Source organism: Phocoena phocoena, chromosome 21 (assembly GCF_963924675.1).
Source record: "Phocoena phocoena chromosome 21, mPhoPho1.1, whole genome shotgun sequence".
Taxonomy (NCBI): Eukaryota; Metazoa; Chordata; class Mammalia; order Artiodactyla; family Phocoenidae; genus Phocoena; species Phocoena phocoena.
This window is the reverse complement of record NC_089239.1, coordinates 13922996-13940537: the sequence shown is the minus strand read 5'-3', so window position 1 is coordinate 13940537 and position 17542 is coordinate 13922996. Positions and strand designations below refer to the sequence as shown.

Sequence of the window (17542 nt, the reverse complement as noted above, 5' to 3'; positions counted from 1 at the left end):
TTCATTCATTTAGGGACTTAGTTTATTTTCAAGAATAAGAAATATATACTATTATTGACCCAACTATATACAAATAAAATTTTGTAAGAGATACTTAATATGAAAAAAGAAAATCTTTTTGTGCATCAGCAATGAAATTGTCACCTTTTCATTATAATATTAAATGTCAGCTATGTCCTATGAGAGCTTACTGACACATTGACCATTCATCCAAAGCAGTTACTATCTCTTGCGGAAGCTTCCCAACTGCAGTTTAAAGTCAAATTCAGCCCTGAAAGTGGGCCAAGAAGGAGTGACAGGAACTAGATTTACCTTCCTTCCTGAAACAATTAAAAAAAAAAACTGGATAAAATATATGAAACTGGTTTTCAGAAGTTGAACATCAGGCAGTACATAGTAGTGATCCTTGAGTGATAGGAATCAAATAAGGTGAGTTCTGTGATTGCTCCAGGTTGCTGCCTAGAAAGAATTTCCAGGCCTTGATGCAGGGAGGGAAAATACAGGAGGCACCCAGTGGTTTCCCTGACTCGAGAAGATGGAATTAGAAGATTGAGGAGACCAAGGTGGCAAGAGTTAGCAAGGTGGAGGACCAGGGAAGGGAGAGCTGCACAGAGAAGAGAGCTCCAGAGAGCTGCAAAGGATCCCCTTACTATCTTCAGCTGAGTACTGATTAATACAGATATGAGGAAACTACCTGAGGCTGATAAAGGAACCACCCAAAAGGATTAGAGGTAACAATCCTAGCAACTCACAGAGACTTTAATCATTTCTGTTGCCACCAGCCAGAAGGGACAAACCTCATAATTCATTAGATATCATAGAGTACTCAAAAGGGTAATGCTTCAGTAGAAGGGGAAAATTAGTCCTAGAACAAAGGCTGCTCTGGTCCTGCTTACAAAGCTTAAACACAAGCTTTGAAAACAACCTAACATCTGTACAATTGGAGTCCCCAAAAGAGAGAATGGTAAGGGAGAGGGCAGAAAAAATATTTGAAGAAATAATAGCTGAAAGTTTTCCAAATTTGATGAAAACTGTAAATAATAGATCGAAGAAGCTCAGCCAGCCCCAAGCACACACATACACCAAAAAAAGAAGGAAAAAAAAAAAAACTGTACCAAGGTACATCACAAGTCAAATTTCTTAAAGTCTGTGATAAAAAGAAATTATGAATGTATCCAGAACAAAAATCACATGTACATAGGAGTAAAGATAACATGTAGGCAGATTTCTAGTCTGAAACAATGCAAGCCAGAAGATAGTGAAACAACATCTTTAAAATGTTAAAGGATGGGGAAAATAAGCCCTGAAAATAATTTGGTAGTCCCTAGAGGTATCATTTACAGTGACATTTGACAGGTGTCTGAAGGCAGAAACTTGGATGGGCTGCTTGTTTGATGATTCAGAAATTTTAGTCATCTGTTTTTATGTGGCATTTTACATTTTAAAGGTATGTGGGTATATGTGGGAGAAAACTTTTCATGCACTTTTGAAATAGCTAGGATGGGTGGTTTTATCTCCATTTTACATGTGAGGAAGCTGAGCTATGTAGGTAATATAACTTTCAGAGTTCCACAAGTCCAGGACTGTGATCATGTTTCCTGACTTCCTATTCAGGACTCTTTTCCAAACTACCTGATCTCATTATTAGCTGTGTATTGCTCAAAAATAGTTCCTAAACTTAGAGACTGTCAGAACATATAAAATGTATGGAGTGCCTTGAAAGCAGTAATAGATAGCACAGTATTAAGTAATTCTATTGTATCAAAACATGTGAAGAAAATAAATGGAAAATCTTATTAAATCCCAAGGCCCAAAATAGAAGACATGAGACATGGTAGTACATTAAAGTATATTAGACCCTGTGTGAAAAGCCATTACAGTATTGAAACTTTAAATAAATGAGCAGAGGTGGGAAAATTGCTATGGTTGCAGAGAAACTTTTAATTAAAGTAATGTTATTTCTGATTTTTTTTAAAAGGTGAGGACACATTTGATTATTTTAATTATCATATTATATGTGAGCAGAGCACCTTTTAATAACTTGGTTCAAATTAAAATGTGGCAGAAATTAGTTGGGAAGAAACTTTTATTTTCCTCCTCTATCTATACTGCATATGCAGTACATAAAATAGAAGAATTAAATACTATCTTGGCATATTTCATCGTATCCAAGGTAGGGAATTAATTCTGACCCATTGCTAGCAGCCTAATGGAATGAATACGGTCCATCGTCTTTTTTGTTTCCACTAGAATTTCTTCAAATATTCTTCAGAGATGCTTTTCAATTTTTCCTATTAAAGAGAAATTTTGACAGCTAGCTCTTTATGATAGAATTGGGATTGAAAAGTTAGAATTTGAAAGGTGGACAGGATGCAAGTAACGTAAAGAAGAATGTTTCCAATTATGAGCAATATGAGCCCCGACATGTCTTCGCAGAACAGTAGGAATGGTCCATGATGGAAAGAAATTAAGAAATAATGTGGAATAGGTAGGGTAGGGCTTGATAACTGAAGGCCTTGAAAAACCAGTAGGAGAAGTAGGTGAATGGCACTGAAGTTAGAATTTACTCCTGAGATGAGTGAATCGTCTCTCATCCAGTTAGGAAATAGGAATTTTTGGCACTTCACCTCAGTATTTTCTGTGTATGTTAACACTCATTGTCTTTAAATAAATAAATACAGATTAGATGCCAAAGCAACAATTATTTACCTGAAGAGGGGGATACATTTTTCTTTCTCTTTTCTATCTAGTCAATTCCGACATTTTTCTTTCTCTTTTCTATCTAGTCAACTCCTTTACATCTAGCAGCGGGCTACAACCGAGTTCGGATCGTTCAGCTTCTTCTCCAGCATGGTGCTGACGTGCATGCAAAAGACAAAGGGTACGTGTATCAGCCTATTTCCTGTAATGGTTTCATTCATGGATATTTACTCTTTGTTTTCAACATCTGATACACTAAAGTTTTTGAGCACTGGACAAAATCTTATATCCCATTGCCTTACAAGCTTGTGTAGCATTTTAAGAATGTTCAGAGTGATTTGACTTCATTTTCACGTTCCTACTAATTAAGGATTCTTCTCATAACAATTTCCTAAATTAGTTTAATTTTATTGTATTCTATTATTTGAAGTTAAAATTTGTTTCTCTCAATTGCAATTACTATTTTTCAACTCTTAAGTTACACTTTAGAAAGATAGATAAATAAAAAATTCTGATAATCCAGTAACATAACTATCCTATTTATCAGGTATGAAAGGACCATCTCTTACTAATAAACTAAAATCATAAGTATACGTAAGTATACAATATTCTGATTTTATCCTGATGAAATCTTGGCCATCTAAACGGAGAAAACCTAAAAGGTCCTTATGAAGGTTGATATGGGAGAGAGGTGTCTGGGAACCAAGAAAGCAGTATGTCATTTATTTTATGAATAGGTGCATTTTGGAAACCTTTGTACCACTTTCCTAGCTAACCTCCAGGGAAATGTGAGTTGGGTCTGCTAGCCTATGTGATGGGCTAACATTTCTCATTATGCCACTTTAATATCTAAAGGATAATTGACCTGACTGCCCAGATGAAGTAGTGTTCATATTACACTGATAAGCAGCATAAAGAAAAGAAGCCCTGGAGCGGGCTTTTGTTCACTTTGCCCCTCTCCGTGTCAGGAAACATAGACAAGAAGAAAGAGCTCAGGACTCGAGACAGCTCTCAGAAGAGGAGTCCATCATTTAAAATCTGCTCTTTTTGGTGCTCTTTCTCTCTTGCCTGCGCCAGGTTCTGTGCCACATGTGAATGGTGTTCCCATAGTATAGGGGCACAAATGCCTGATGCTCTTGTAAATCTCTTTTCCTTTGTGCATGTCTGAAAGCAGATGGTGTACAATAGGTGAGTCCTCAAGATAAGTACACCACAAAAAAGAGGGTCTTTGACTCATGCAGAATGATAACTCGGATATGCAAATTGTAATGGTTTGGATATTGAATTCTTATGCTGGAAATTACCATGAAAGTGAAATAAAATGGTAGGAATATTTCAGTTCACTATCAGTTAACATGTATTTTCTATATATACTTACTATATAAAGCATGCGATTTTCAATTAGTACATGCACTTCTTCCTTTTATCAAAATGCTTTTCTAATTGGTGCTTTTATCATTATATTTAATGACATACATAAAACAAGATAAATACAAAAGGTTGAGCATTGTCATGCTTTGTATTCTCTTATTTAATACTTCAAAATATTTTAAACGTAATTGTACTACGATTTATTAGATTTTGTTTCTTAGCACTTCTTGGATAAATGACTCTAAGTTCTTTGAAATGTCAGTATTTTAATTGGCCTTTTTCCATTTAGTGGACTTGTTCCTCTCCATAATGCATGTTCATATGGACATTACGAAGTCACAGAACTGCTACTAAAGGTAAGAGAAATTAAAAATATTGAATATTATTTGCTTTTTTTTTTAACTCATCATGAGCTTTCATGGGAGTTTTTTGCCAAGATTTTTAAGATAATAAAATTGTTTTTTTTTAAGGTTCACCATTGCCTTAAATTTTTTTAATTATTCAGCTTATTTTAAACTATTTTTTAAAAGCTGAAATTAAAGAAATTAAAACAATTGTTGACATTTCAGAGTTATAACTGAAATTTACAGTCAAATAAGCGAGTTTTTTGATCCAGTGAAATGATTAGTGACCATTAATTTTTTTTTTCTCAATTCAGCATGGAGCTTGTGTTAATGCTATGGATCTCTGGCAGTTTACCCCACTCCATGAGGCTGCTTCCAAGAATCGTGTAGAGGTCTGCTCTTTGTTACTTAGTCATGGTGCCGATCCCACTTTAGTCAACTGCCATGGCAAAAGTGCCGTGGATATGGCTCCAACGCCTGAGCTCCGGGAAAGATTGACTTGTATGTATTTATATCCTGAAGTCAACATCGCTTGTTGTAAATTGTAATATCTTTCTTTTTTTTAATATTAATTAATTTATTTGGTTGCGTCAGATCTTAGTTCCAGCTCGCCAGTTCCTTAGTTGTAGCACGTGGGCTCTTTAGTTGTGGCATGCATATGGGATCTAGTTCTCTGACCAGGGATTGAACCCGGGCCCCCTGCATTGGGAGTGTGGCATCTTAACCACTGTTCCACTAGAATATCTTATTTTTGTTATTAGGGCTGTTGTTTTGTCTAACTTAGATAATAGACTTCTCTTCTTACATGTTCACTAGCTTATTATCCTCTTTTCTTATCATTACTTTTCTTTTTGAATTCTACAGGAACCTCACATACATATACTATGTTTATTTTGTGTTTATTGAAGCCTAATTCTAATTCATGTGTTAAGTAAGGCTCCTTTTTTTTTTTTAAAGATAAAAGAGGATGATGAGTCCATCAATAACCATCTATTGAATACCTACTATGTTCCGGGAACTTGAAATATAGCAGTGTACAAACCAGAAAAAAAATCTCTAAGCTCAGAGGTTATATTCTTGTGCTATTGGTAGTAATAGATGATATCTAACATTATGGAGTACTCACTATTTCCCAAGCCCTGCAAGTTGCACATTCATGTTTTTATTTATGTGTGTTATAGCCCAAGTGCAATCACTTGCCCAAATTTAAATAAGATAATTTTTATGATTTGGTGGAAGTAATCTTCTCAGGTACTGATACATATTACCTATGTTTACATATGCATGTTTTTAAATAAACTTTTAGAATAGTTTTAGATTTACATAAAACTTAACAAAAATAGTACAGAGAGTTTTTTTATACCCTATATGCAGTTTCCCCTATAAACATATTAATATGGTACATTTGTCAAAATAATGAACCAATACTGATACATTATTAATTAAAGGCTGTACACTATTCAGATTTCCTTATTTTTTTACTGAAAGTCCTTTTTCTGTTCCAGGATCCCATTCAGGATACCACATTACATTTAGTTGTCATATCGAACACTGAGATATATTTAATTCTATACGTAGGCACTACAGGTTTAAATTAAAGTAGGCATTACCTACCTAATTTTTAATTTGTCCCATGGTTGATATTCTCTTACATCTAGTATTCTAAGAATCAGATAACTAGATTTAAACACCTGAGAAAACCTTTAAATGATAATTTAAGAAAAAGGCATAGTCAGAATGAAAACATCATTTAAGTTTAAACAGATTGTAAATTAGTTTATGTTAAAACAGGAAGAGTTCCTTGCAGTTTTGATCTTGTTTAAATGGAAATTTAAACTTATTTTGGTACCGGAACAGATGACATCTACTAGATTACAGGCCAGCGCAAACCAGATTATAACTGGGCAGATGTCTTAGCAATGAATCCTTATAGAAGTGCATTTATTCTCTCTCCCACTCATATGACTCTTGCCATATGTTATCTTGCATTATATAGTGCATTTTTCTATGTGTCGTTCTGTCTCCCCAGTGAAGTTTAAATTCTTAGAAAGACCTTTGGTTTTATTATTCTGTCTTCTTAGCACCTATACAATGCCTTGTTACCTAATAAAATGTGTTGATGGTAATTGTGCTTGGGTCTGTATCTGCCTGCCCCCAACTTAGCACAGTGCATTGTGCATGCTGTGTGCCCAACAGGTTTATTGAATTGAATTTAACTTAACTCAAAATTTATTTTTTACATCTTTTTCTAATTTCTTTCTTTTAGTTTTATACCCTGGGCTCAGCGTCATCCCCATGTCACCAATTTGACTTCTTTTTTCCTTTGAGTCATTTTGTAAATTATGAGTACTGTTATGGGTTTTTATGTTGTATTTCACTGGTCTACCTGATTCCACTGTAAACATTAAGATTTAACCCAAATTTGTATAGTTTTGTAAAGGAAGAAGTTCCCTGATTAGAGTACTTTGCGACCTTCTCAGTATCTCCTTTATTTTATTAAATGAGATTCTGCCAAGGAATTATCTGAAGGAAAGGATGTAACAAAGTTGGAACTTTTCTAACCAGTTTTCATCCTCACGCTCACTGCTTTATACTAGGCAACCACAATGACAGAATTCTTTTTAAGAAAATTATACAGGAAACAAAAACAATATTTTGATCATACGCGTGGTTACAGCATTTTCATTACACACACATTTTTTTTTGCTCTTTCTTGTTTACTTTTTTATTTGTTATTTTCATGAAGCCGATTGAACACAATAGTGCGGGTTCTGCACACACTGGAGCTGAAAATACTAAAAGTAGCTTTTATTCTTGTTTCCAAATGCATTTAGAAAGAGAGATTTTAAGGTATTTTATAAATATTAAGTTTTCAGGGTAATTGGGATTTCTGAAGTTTCATAGGCCTGTACTTTGAAGAATTTAGCAGTGATAAAGTACCACTAAACAAGAGGTTATATAAAGATGTTTTTTCCCCAAACCTGCCATGACTTATTTTATAAATATTCAGCATTCATGCAATAAATACTTATTGGCTACCTACTATGTGCCAAGCACTGTGCTAGGTGATGGGACTACCGTAGCAGGTAAGACAGTGTGATAAGTCCTCTGATATACAGCTAAAGGCATGTACGAAGGACTTCATAAGAAGGAATCCTAATGGGGAACAACAGGAAGGCTTATCCAAGTATCTGAATTGAGACCTTGAGTGACGAGTAGTAGTTGATAAGACACGAGTATGTGCACACGTGTGTCTCCGTGTGTCTCTCTGTCTATTTAAAATTGCCTTCCTTTTAATTAATTGATTAATTAATTTATTTAGGCTGTATCGGGTCTTAGTTGCGGCATGCGGGATCTTTCATTGCAGTGGGTGGGCTCTTTGTTGCAGCATGCGGGCTTCTCTCCAGTTGTGGCACGTGGGCTCCAGAGCATGTGGGCTCTGGAGTTGTGGTGTGCGGGCTTAGTTGCCCCACAGCATGTGGGATCTTAGTTCCCCAACCAGGGATCGAACCCACATCCTCTGCATTGGAAGGTGGCTTCTTAACCACTGGACCACCAGGGAAGTCCCTCTTCCTGTCTTTTGAAGAAGAGCAGAAAGTGACATGGGGCCCTCAAAGGAAAGGGAGAAAGGAAAAGAGAAAGAATTCAGCCAAGTGACTCAGCTTTGCTGTGCACCTGAAGCTATCACAACATTGTTAATCAGCTATACTCCAATATAAAATAAAAAGTTAAAAAACCTGAGAGATACTGTCAGTACTTTATGCCTGATAATATCAAATATTTATATGAAATGGGAAAATACCTAGAAAAAAAATCTTACTTTAAAAAAAAAAAAAAAGAGAATTCAGTACCAGACAGATGCAAAGGCAGGCCTGGAATTAATGTAACATATTAAGTCACATATCATTATATCTTTTTAGAACAATGTTCAGCTTTTTGTTAATAAGTAGTCATATCAAAATACAATCCAACCTTGTAAAATAGAAAATAAGATGATTTGCTTTTAATGAGTAAGAGTGGTGGATTCTTACTTATGCAATTAATTTAGAAATGCCTTTTTAAAAATCTCTTACTTGCTTATACAAATAATAAATAAACATTAACTGTTCTTTGAAAAATTTTCAGACTCTGGCACTTCCCACATAATTCAGTTCTTCCCTTCTCTGTGTCAGGGCATAATCACTATTAACATTTTGGTGAATATTTCTCTAAATGTCTTTTTTATATCATTAGTTATATTTAGTTATGGTGGCAGTAGAAGTAGTAACAGTACCAAAAAAAGGGTCAGCCTGTCCTCCTCATTTGCTACTTGAATTTTCATTTAATAATATATACTTTCACGTCAGCATATACATAGACCTATCTTTTTGTTTAAGAGTTATAAAGTATTCCAGTGTATAAGTATTCACGAATTATTTAACTGGTTTCTATTTGGTGAACATTTAGGTTGCTTGTTTTAAAACTTTGCTGGAGTGAGTATCTTTATGAACTCCGAGTAGAAAATAGTCTTATTTCAAAATTTTTCATTGACCTACACCCTCATCCTTTGCACCTTTATCATCATATTGTCATTTGTTGCTGTTGCTAAGATAGAGGAATGTGTAAAATTAATAATTTTTCTACTTTATTTATAATCATGCTAATGATTTTTATAGATTTTAAATATTTATGTGTCAACCATTATTTCATTAACAGATGAATTTAAAGGTCATTCTTTACTACAAGCAGCCAGAGAAGCAGACCTAGCGAAAGTTAAAAAAACACTTGCTTTGGAAATCATTAATTTCAAACAACCACAGTCTCATGAAACTGCACTGGTAAGATCCTATTGTTAATCCATTCCTTGGGTCTGTAATAGTAGTGTAAATGCAAAATAGGATTTTCATTTCAGAAACATTAAGGTAACTTTAGTATCTGACGTGCCAGGAATTTGCATTTTAATATTGGTTGCATTGATTTTTAAATTTGGTTAGGGAGATAATTGCTTTCATGGATGAGAGAATAGACATTTGCTCAACCTTAATCTGAAAATTATTTTTACTTTTGTCTTTACCCAACCATATTATAACAAATGTACTTTTGTGGCCAGTACTCTCATGAAATGCAAGATGTGATTTTTCTCTATAGAATCTTCTTTTTCTTGTGGTTGCTAGATAAATACTGTATTTGCTTTCTACCAACGATTAAATTATTTTCAAAGACACCTGCATCATCATTTTGAGCAATTGTAGTCAAAGAATTGTTACATTCATTATAGAAAAATGGTATGCTTAGGAATTTTTTTGTTCCAGACTGTACAAATTTTTAAAACTATTCATGTTTTTTCTTCTAATGTACTTTGAGAAAGATTGTTCTATTTTCCTTGTCATTGACCACATTAAGTTTCAGGTATAGGGCTGGTTGGATTATACCTGAATTCAGAATTTAAGCATAAGTGATGCTTCTATCACAGACCTCTAAATATGCTTCAGTTAACATTCTTTATATCTGGCACAAAAGGGTCAAACTCTAGGCAGTACCTGCTAAAAACAACATTATAAGAGTTACCAAACCAAAATAGGCCAACTGTATGTATACTCAGAATATGGCTCTCATGCTGGGGTTTAGATACATTCAAGCTACACAGCATTTCTGCCAGGAGACACTCAAAGCCACAGAATGAACCTGACCTGCTTTTTTAGAGTGTGCATTCTGTTCATTAGTATGTAGTTTTCTTACTTTTTCAGTTTTAATACAAACATGAATATAAAATGAAGTTGAATATAGAAGTTGTATAAATAGAGGGTAAAACATAAAATTTCTGAGAATACTTCTCCCTCTAAGCTCCTTCAAGTCTGTTACCTTCTTACCTGTCCCTGGGCATATGGACTTATTCTCCTGTAGTGCTAGGAGTACCTCTGGGAAAGAGCTTGAGAAATATTGATTTATGTGGCTGACAGCCTACTGAAGGATTGAGTAATTCAGTTATAGATTTCTGTAGCTTTGGAGAGGCAGTATTCTGATACCTTCAAGTAAATATATACTGGATAATTACTTATTGGCTGAAGGAAAAGAAATGAAGTCTCTTACTGCTCAACTGAGAGCATAATTTCACCTTGGTTTAAAGGCTTATGTTTTATACTCCCAGTGTATTTAGAGGAATTTTGATCATCTCCATAATGTTAAAATATATGTTTTGAGATAACAGTGTTTTAAATAGTCAGCAGGTGCTATTCAATTCAGAAATCTATTTTTACATAGAAGTTTATTTTATTAACTTGGTTTTCTTTACTTTACAGCACTGTGCTGTGGCCTCCCTGCATCCCAAACGCAAACAAGTGACAGAATTGTTACTTAGAAAAGGAGCAAATGTTAATGAAAAAAATAAAGAGTAAGTGCAGTTGCAGAAGGAGTTGCTCAGTTCTTAAAGAGAAAGTGTGGTACAAGTTAGGAGATTACCTTTTCCTTTCCTCCTCTCCATAGTTTCATGACGCCCCTGCACGTTGCAGCAGAAAGGGCCCACAATGATGTCATGGAAGTTCTACATAAACATGGAGCAAAGGTAAGACTCATGCCTGAGATAAGGTGCCAACCTTGGCATTGAGTAGCTAGCTGCACTTAAGACTATTCCTATTCTCTCTGATTCTCCCGAAGAAATTAATCTTATAAAGGACTGTTAGCATGTATTTGAATTCATAGATTCTCCTTTAAAGCTGATTTAAATCTTGTTACTAATAGAGATAATTACCTGTGTTTTATATTGTACTTTACTATCATTCTTCTATAAAGCAATAAAGGTGGCTATGGTCTTATCATTTGAAATACATTTCAACTTTATATTGTTTCACCTTAATATTGGAATTGATGTATTTTGGTAGTCAACATCAATTACGGTTTATCAGAAAGTAATTTATGTAAATGATAGGTAAAATATTGCTACCTATTTTAAAGAACATTTGTTCCTTCAAACTGGTAATGATAATAATTTTCTCAAATAACCTTAATATAAAGAAATAAAATTTTAATAACAATTTTTATTGGCATTGTCTGAGTGACATTATCTGTAACTCCATGACTCCATAAATTGCTTGAGGAAAATTTGCTTGAAGGGAAGCAAACTGGTTGTTTTTCGGAGGTACTTGAACTTGCAGATTTTTAAATCCTCAAGAGTGAATACTTTAAAGCAGGAGTCCCCAAAGTAGGGTGCAGACACTCCATGGAACATACAAGATGAGCCATTGGGTGTAGGAAAAAAATATTAGAATTTTGATTTATTAAAATAGTAATTTATTTACAAATGGAAAAGTTAAGATCTACAGTAAGTCCCCTACATACAAACAAGTTCTGTTCCGAGAGCATGTTCACAAGTCTAATTTGTCCTTAAGTCCAACAGAGTTAGCCTAGGTACCCAACTAACACAATCGGCTGTATAGTGCTGTACTGTAATAGGTTTATAATCCTTTTCACACAAACAATACATAAAAAACAAACATAAAAAATAAAGAAAACATTTTTAATCCTACAGTACAGTACCTTGAAAAGCACAGTAGTACAGCACAGCAGCTGGCACTTCTTAGGTAGTACCAGCTACATCACCACTGCTTTTTATGCTTGCTTCCAGACATCCTGGGCTTGAAATAATGATACTGTACCACTGTACTCTATCCAGTACTGTAAAGTATACAAAAGCAGAACCACTTGTAGAGGATGCATTCATGTAAAAATGTATGCCAGACATGTGAACTAACTTACATGATTGGACATGGGAACGCACGTTCGCTTCGTTGAAAGTTCGCAACTTGAAGGTTTATATGTAGGGGACTTACTGTACTAATATTTCATACACAGATTGATGCTGGCACTCTCATTATGTCCATGTGTCAGCCTGTCTGAGTCATGTCAGAGCCCAAGGTGTTTCGTGAGGAAGAACACGAGTTGTGTGGGGGGGGATTGACCGTGGTACACTCACTCGTCTGCTCACTTTCAGCACTTTGTGACACATTGCACTTTACATGAGTAGATTTATGGATATTATCCTAAATGGTAGAATCTTGATAAATATCGTTGTTGAAAATCAGAGGGAATGACCATGACAATCTTATAGCATAAAAAGCTTATCTGGCTATTTTATGAATCAGGATTTTCAGGTTGACGTACTTAGTTGTTGTGCCTTTTTTTTTTTTTTTTAATGAAAATAAGGAAGTTCAAAATTTGCTGATAGTTCTGTGGTGACAAATGACTATTACTTGTATGTAGGTACTTTTTTTTTTTTGAAGAGAAGCATAATCAGAACCTTAAAGGTGAAAGTTATATATTTTAGAGTGAATGAGAAAGTAACTGCTCTTTAAAAGGAACTTTAACAAATGAAGAGGACATTTTGAAAACAGATTTTTAGAAAATATCCACTGTTTTGTGATTTTGTTGCCAAAAAATTATGTGTATTTATCACCCATCTGTCATATCTATATAATTTAAAAACTGGGCAACAGGATTTTCTAACCTGTTTTAAAGTTTTTGTTTTGTTTTTAAATTTGTGTTCAGGTAGTTTTTGAACCTATTAAAAATATTTTAATGCAACACCTCATAATAAGTTTGCAAGAATCAAGAAAAATGCAATTTTACTAGCAGAATTCAGTTAAAACCTTAGCATAATTAGTAAATTACATTAAAAAATAAACGTTGTGATTTAGAAGGCTTTGCTAACAATGCACTTTTTCCAGGGGCACTACATATCTATGTGAAATCTTTTTAGCTAATCTAGCCAATGGGACCAACTATTGAAAATGAGCTTAGAATCAGACCCTCAAATCTACAACATAATTTTTATAAGATTTTTTAAAGTTTCTTTTAATTGAGCCAAATGATATTTTGTACGACTAATAATTTAAAATTTTTTTAATTTTTAATTGTTTTACCTCTTTCCCATCCTTTGTAATTTTTTTGTATAAATTTTATATATATTTATTATGTATTAGTTTAGCCCTGCTTGGTTATAATTTACAAATGTACATAAATGTATATTGAGACGGTTCTTAAAACATTTTTTTATTCCTAAGGTGCATGATCCAAAAAAATTTGTATATCCTTGCTTTAAAAGGACGGTTGATGTTTTTAATTAAACAGGATGAGCTGGAATGAAAGGAACAGAGTTCTACAGATTTATTACCTATTTTCAGGGTACAACTACTGCACTGTTGCATAAATAATGTCTTGTTGTTCTATCAAACAAAATAATAAGCTAAGTAGGCTTTCTGCTACACTTAAGAACATGGTATGTTTATCATTTACCTATTTTTAAAAATATCTTATGGCATTTATAATGTTCTTGAATAACCATTAATAATGCCCTTCATTTTGGGCAAGTATCTCTTTGTTGTCTCCCACGAGTCATTTTATTTCCTGAAGGTTCAGTGAGAAATAACATTATTTTATATAACCTATCCTAGTCAGCATTACTCTAGGTCTGTGGTTCTAAATCTTTTTTCTGCCCTTCATGTTCACAGTACATTCTCATCAGTAACGTCACAATTTATCAGTGGGTCATGTATACTTTTAACCACCCTGCTAGTGATGTAGAATGCCTTTTAGACTAGTATATCTTCCCTAGTCCTTCCACTTCAGTTCAACAAAATTGAGAATTCCTGTGACTAGGCACTTTAAATGGGAAAAAAAGTCATATTTAATCAGGGTTAGGAACCAATAGATAGAAATTTCCATCCTCCCCTTCACTCATTTCCTGGTCCCAAGGCAAACTGCTATCCCTCAGGGCTAGTTTATCTGGTGACTAATGAATTAGTAAAAGCTCACTATAAAGACCCAACTTAGCTACTGTTGGGCCCTAATGTTTGCTTGCCTAGTGTTCTTTCTGGGCAACTTGTGGTTCCAATTTGATGTTCGAACGACTCATTGTTTCCATTTGATTCTAAAAGCACCTTCTGAACAAGTAGCCCCACTCCCAAATTAGGATTCAGCCCTCGTAGGCTGCTCCTACCATTCTGCTGTCTTCCCCTCCTCATGATGAACCTAGTTCTCAAGCTAAGACTACTAAATCAGAAAAGGCAGAGAATTTGGTAGGGAGATCTAATACCATTAACTAACTTGTCTTACTTAGACAAATAGAACTTAGTAATATTTATATAAGCCAAAGCATTCTTTTGTGTAAAACTTGGTAATAAATACAAAGTACAGGTTCACTCAGCAAGTTAAGCATGTTGTGTATGTAACATAGACAGATATAGTTTTCAGTTTAGAATCTTCCACTTTCTAGTTTTATGACCGTGAACTTAATTTCTCTGAACCTCAGTTGACTCATTGGTGGTATGTGGGTATTAATACCTCCCCTACAAGGGTGTTTTTTTGTTTGTTTTGTTTTTTTGGTAAAAATTGAATGAGCTTATATATATATGTATGTTGTATAGTACCTGGCACACAAACAATACTTTGATTGCTAGTAAGTATGAGCATTGTATTTTTTTCTATATGTGTCTTTTCAAACTTATATACTATATATTTCCTTTAATTATCTACATTTTATTTAAGAGATGTATATAATCCCTTTATAATTTGTTTTGATCCACTAGCTCAACATTGAGTTGTAAAATGATAAAGATTGTCAGCTGGATACTGTGGGAAATAGTTTGGAAGTTAAAGCAGTTACCAAACTTGAAGCTAATCCTGAACCAATTTAGGGGCATCAGTAATGAAAAAGGAAGAGAAAGACGAAAGCCATTTGGAAAGACTAATTGGGTGCTGGAATAGACTTAGAAAATGGTGGTAGTTGGAAATGAATTGGGTGCTGGAATAAACTTAGAAAGTGGTGGTACAATTAAGGAAGTAAGAAAGCTAGAAAGAAATACTGGTGTCCTATGTCTTGGTAATGATTTTGTACTTGGAGTTAATATGATAGAGGGACATTAAATAAAACTAGTGGTTGGAAATACAGCACTAGAGTATGAAAGAGAGCTTAGGATTAGAAAGATCTATTGGGAAGCCATTGACATAGTGATCATACATTGTGGGAATGAGGAAGGTTCCTGGTAGAGAATATGGAGAGATGAGTTGAGAGTCAAGGAATAACCTTTTGAGGATTACTCATGTTTGTGGAACAGTAGTGGGAAGAGGAACTGAAAGGCTTATCATGGTGTCTGTTGAGTGCAACGGAGTGTGAAGAAGGAACAGGTGATTAGTGCTGCAGAGAGAAACCAAGGTAGACGATCCATTTAACTTGGCAATTTTCACATAAGGGCCTTGGTAGCTTTTGAAGGAGGTGTTCCAAAGATACAGAGGTAGAAAATTGTATCAGTTAGGGTCTTGGCAATAAATAGCACACTCAGAGTGGGTAATTTGAGGAAAGTTTAATAAAGGAGTTATATACAAAGGTGTGGGCAAGGTTTAGGAAATCAGCAAGGGATGAGGTAGTACCAGCAGCAAGTGGGAGCTATCATCATCCTGGGCCTGAAGGGGCAAGGAACAGGGAAGCTATATAGAGCAGGCCACCTGACAGCATCTGTAGCCTTTGATAAAGGCTATATCTAATCTATACTCCTCACTCTTCTCCTTCCCACCAGTCCCCTTGTCATTACTTCCCACTGGCCAAATACAGCGAAAAGTTAAGACCAAAAGAGCCCATTGATGTGATCCATACACGTGATTTTCCCAGGACACAGAGCACGGTGGAGGGTGGATGTGGGTCCAGGGAGGCAAGCAGGCAATATTTAGCAAAAGGACAGAAAACAAATGACTCTTAAGGAAAGGATGGTTATAAGAAAATGGGGTTATTAACCAACTTATCTGAGAAATCCACTTTTATAGGAGTAAACTTCTGTATCTTAAAAAATTAATAATTATCTCTACCAACCCCTGCTTCGCAAGATTACTGTAAGGCCTAAATGGGAAAGACATGAAGATTTTATCCTTTTTTCTTTATTATTGTTAATGTACCCTGGCATTCTGCATTCTGTTGCTACTGCCTTGTTTGCTATCATTATTAAGTACAACCTAAGCCCCAGTTGCATACGGTATTATTAATACAGCAGATACAAAAGGTTTAATTCAGAAGTGCTTTCTTTTCATACATGAAAGCACTGCTATTTTGTCATTAGTGAGCATCTGTTAAATGTGTGAAACATGAAAACTTTTTTTTGATGTTCGTATGTCTTAATTTGACAGATTTATTTATAATGTATGTAAGAAGAAATTGTGTCAACAGTCATTGGCATTAAATGGGCTTATTTCTCATATTGAGAGTGATCAAGACCTTTGCTCACTTTGGAGAAATGTGTTAGCTTATTTTAAGGATTTTATTAATGCTCTTCTAGAGGTGGATTGATAAGCAGATTCTATTAGGCTAAAGGTGTTAAAGTGCTTTTAAGGATATAGATCCAAAGTAGCTTTTATAGTTCAAATAATATCTGAAGTTTGATCATATCAAAATAAAGTCCAAAGGGGCCAGTGTCTCAGAGACATTTTAGTTACTGTTCAGTTAGATTGACTGACTCTAGATTAGACATAAGTAGAAATCTGTTTTATACTTATTTATATACATGCCTGCTTGTTACTTCTATGAGATAACCATGTGGTTAATCCCAAAGAAATAATCTGCAGGAATTCTAGCTGAGATTCGCAAAAGGCTGGAACAACAAGTTTTGAAACTGTTACCTTGGCTGCCATTCTCTCTCTGTGTCTGTCTCTCTTTCTCTTTCTGAGATTGTGTGGCTTTCTTTTCTCTGCTTGTCTTTGTTCATCTGCTTCATTCTTCTTTTTATAGACTATATTTTTCTGTTTTACTTCTCTATGGCCCAAATATGGTCTTTTCAGCCCCTACTTTATAAGCCTTTGGCTTAAAAATATACCATCTGCAGCTGCCATCTCTCCCAAGTCTCAGGGATGAGAAAGGGAGCGTATGAATAAGACTTCAGTTTGTTTAGCACAGCCATGGGATTGGCACCTCGAGTCTAATCAGCTGTGCTCTCTGCAACTTATTTCTCTGACAGTTAGGGCATGTAGGCAAGGTAAGTACCCCTTTAAGAAAGCGAAGAAAGTATGCACCATTATAATATAATATACCTCTTTTCAGAGAACTTGATTGTTCCTTTTAAAATTCCATGTGAATATTGAAGGTTTACAAATAATAATACTCAAATTTGGCT

The 17542-nt window shown here is 34.7% G+C and overlaps 1 protein-coding gene across 1 annotated transcript in view; it reads left to right on the top strand.

Moving 5' to 3' along the window:
• Positions 1–17542, top strand: part of TNKS (tankyrase) — a 174061-nt gene that overhangs the window by 107866 nt on the left and 48653 nt on the right. Inside the window, exons 6-11 of the mRNA XM_065899772.1 lie at positions 2787–2881; positions 4361–4427; positions 4730–4916; positions 9111–9232; positions 10694–10785; positions 10878–10956. Coding sequence (XP_065755844.1) covers positions 2787–2881; positions 4361–4427; positions 4730–4916; positions 9111–9232; positions 10694–10785; positions 10878–10956 — 642 coding nt within the window. The remainder of the gene's footprint in view (positions 1–2786; positions 2882–4360; positions 4428–4729; positions 4917–9110; positions 9233–10693; positions 10786–10877; positions 10957–17542) is intronic.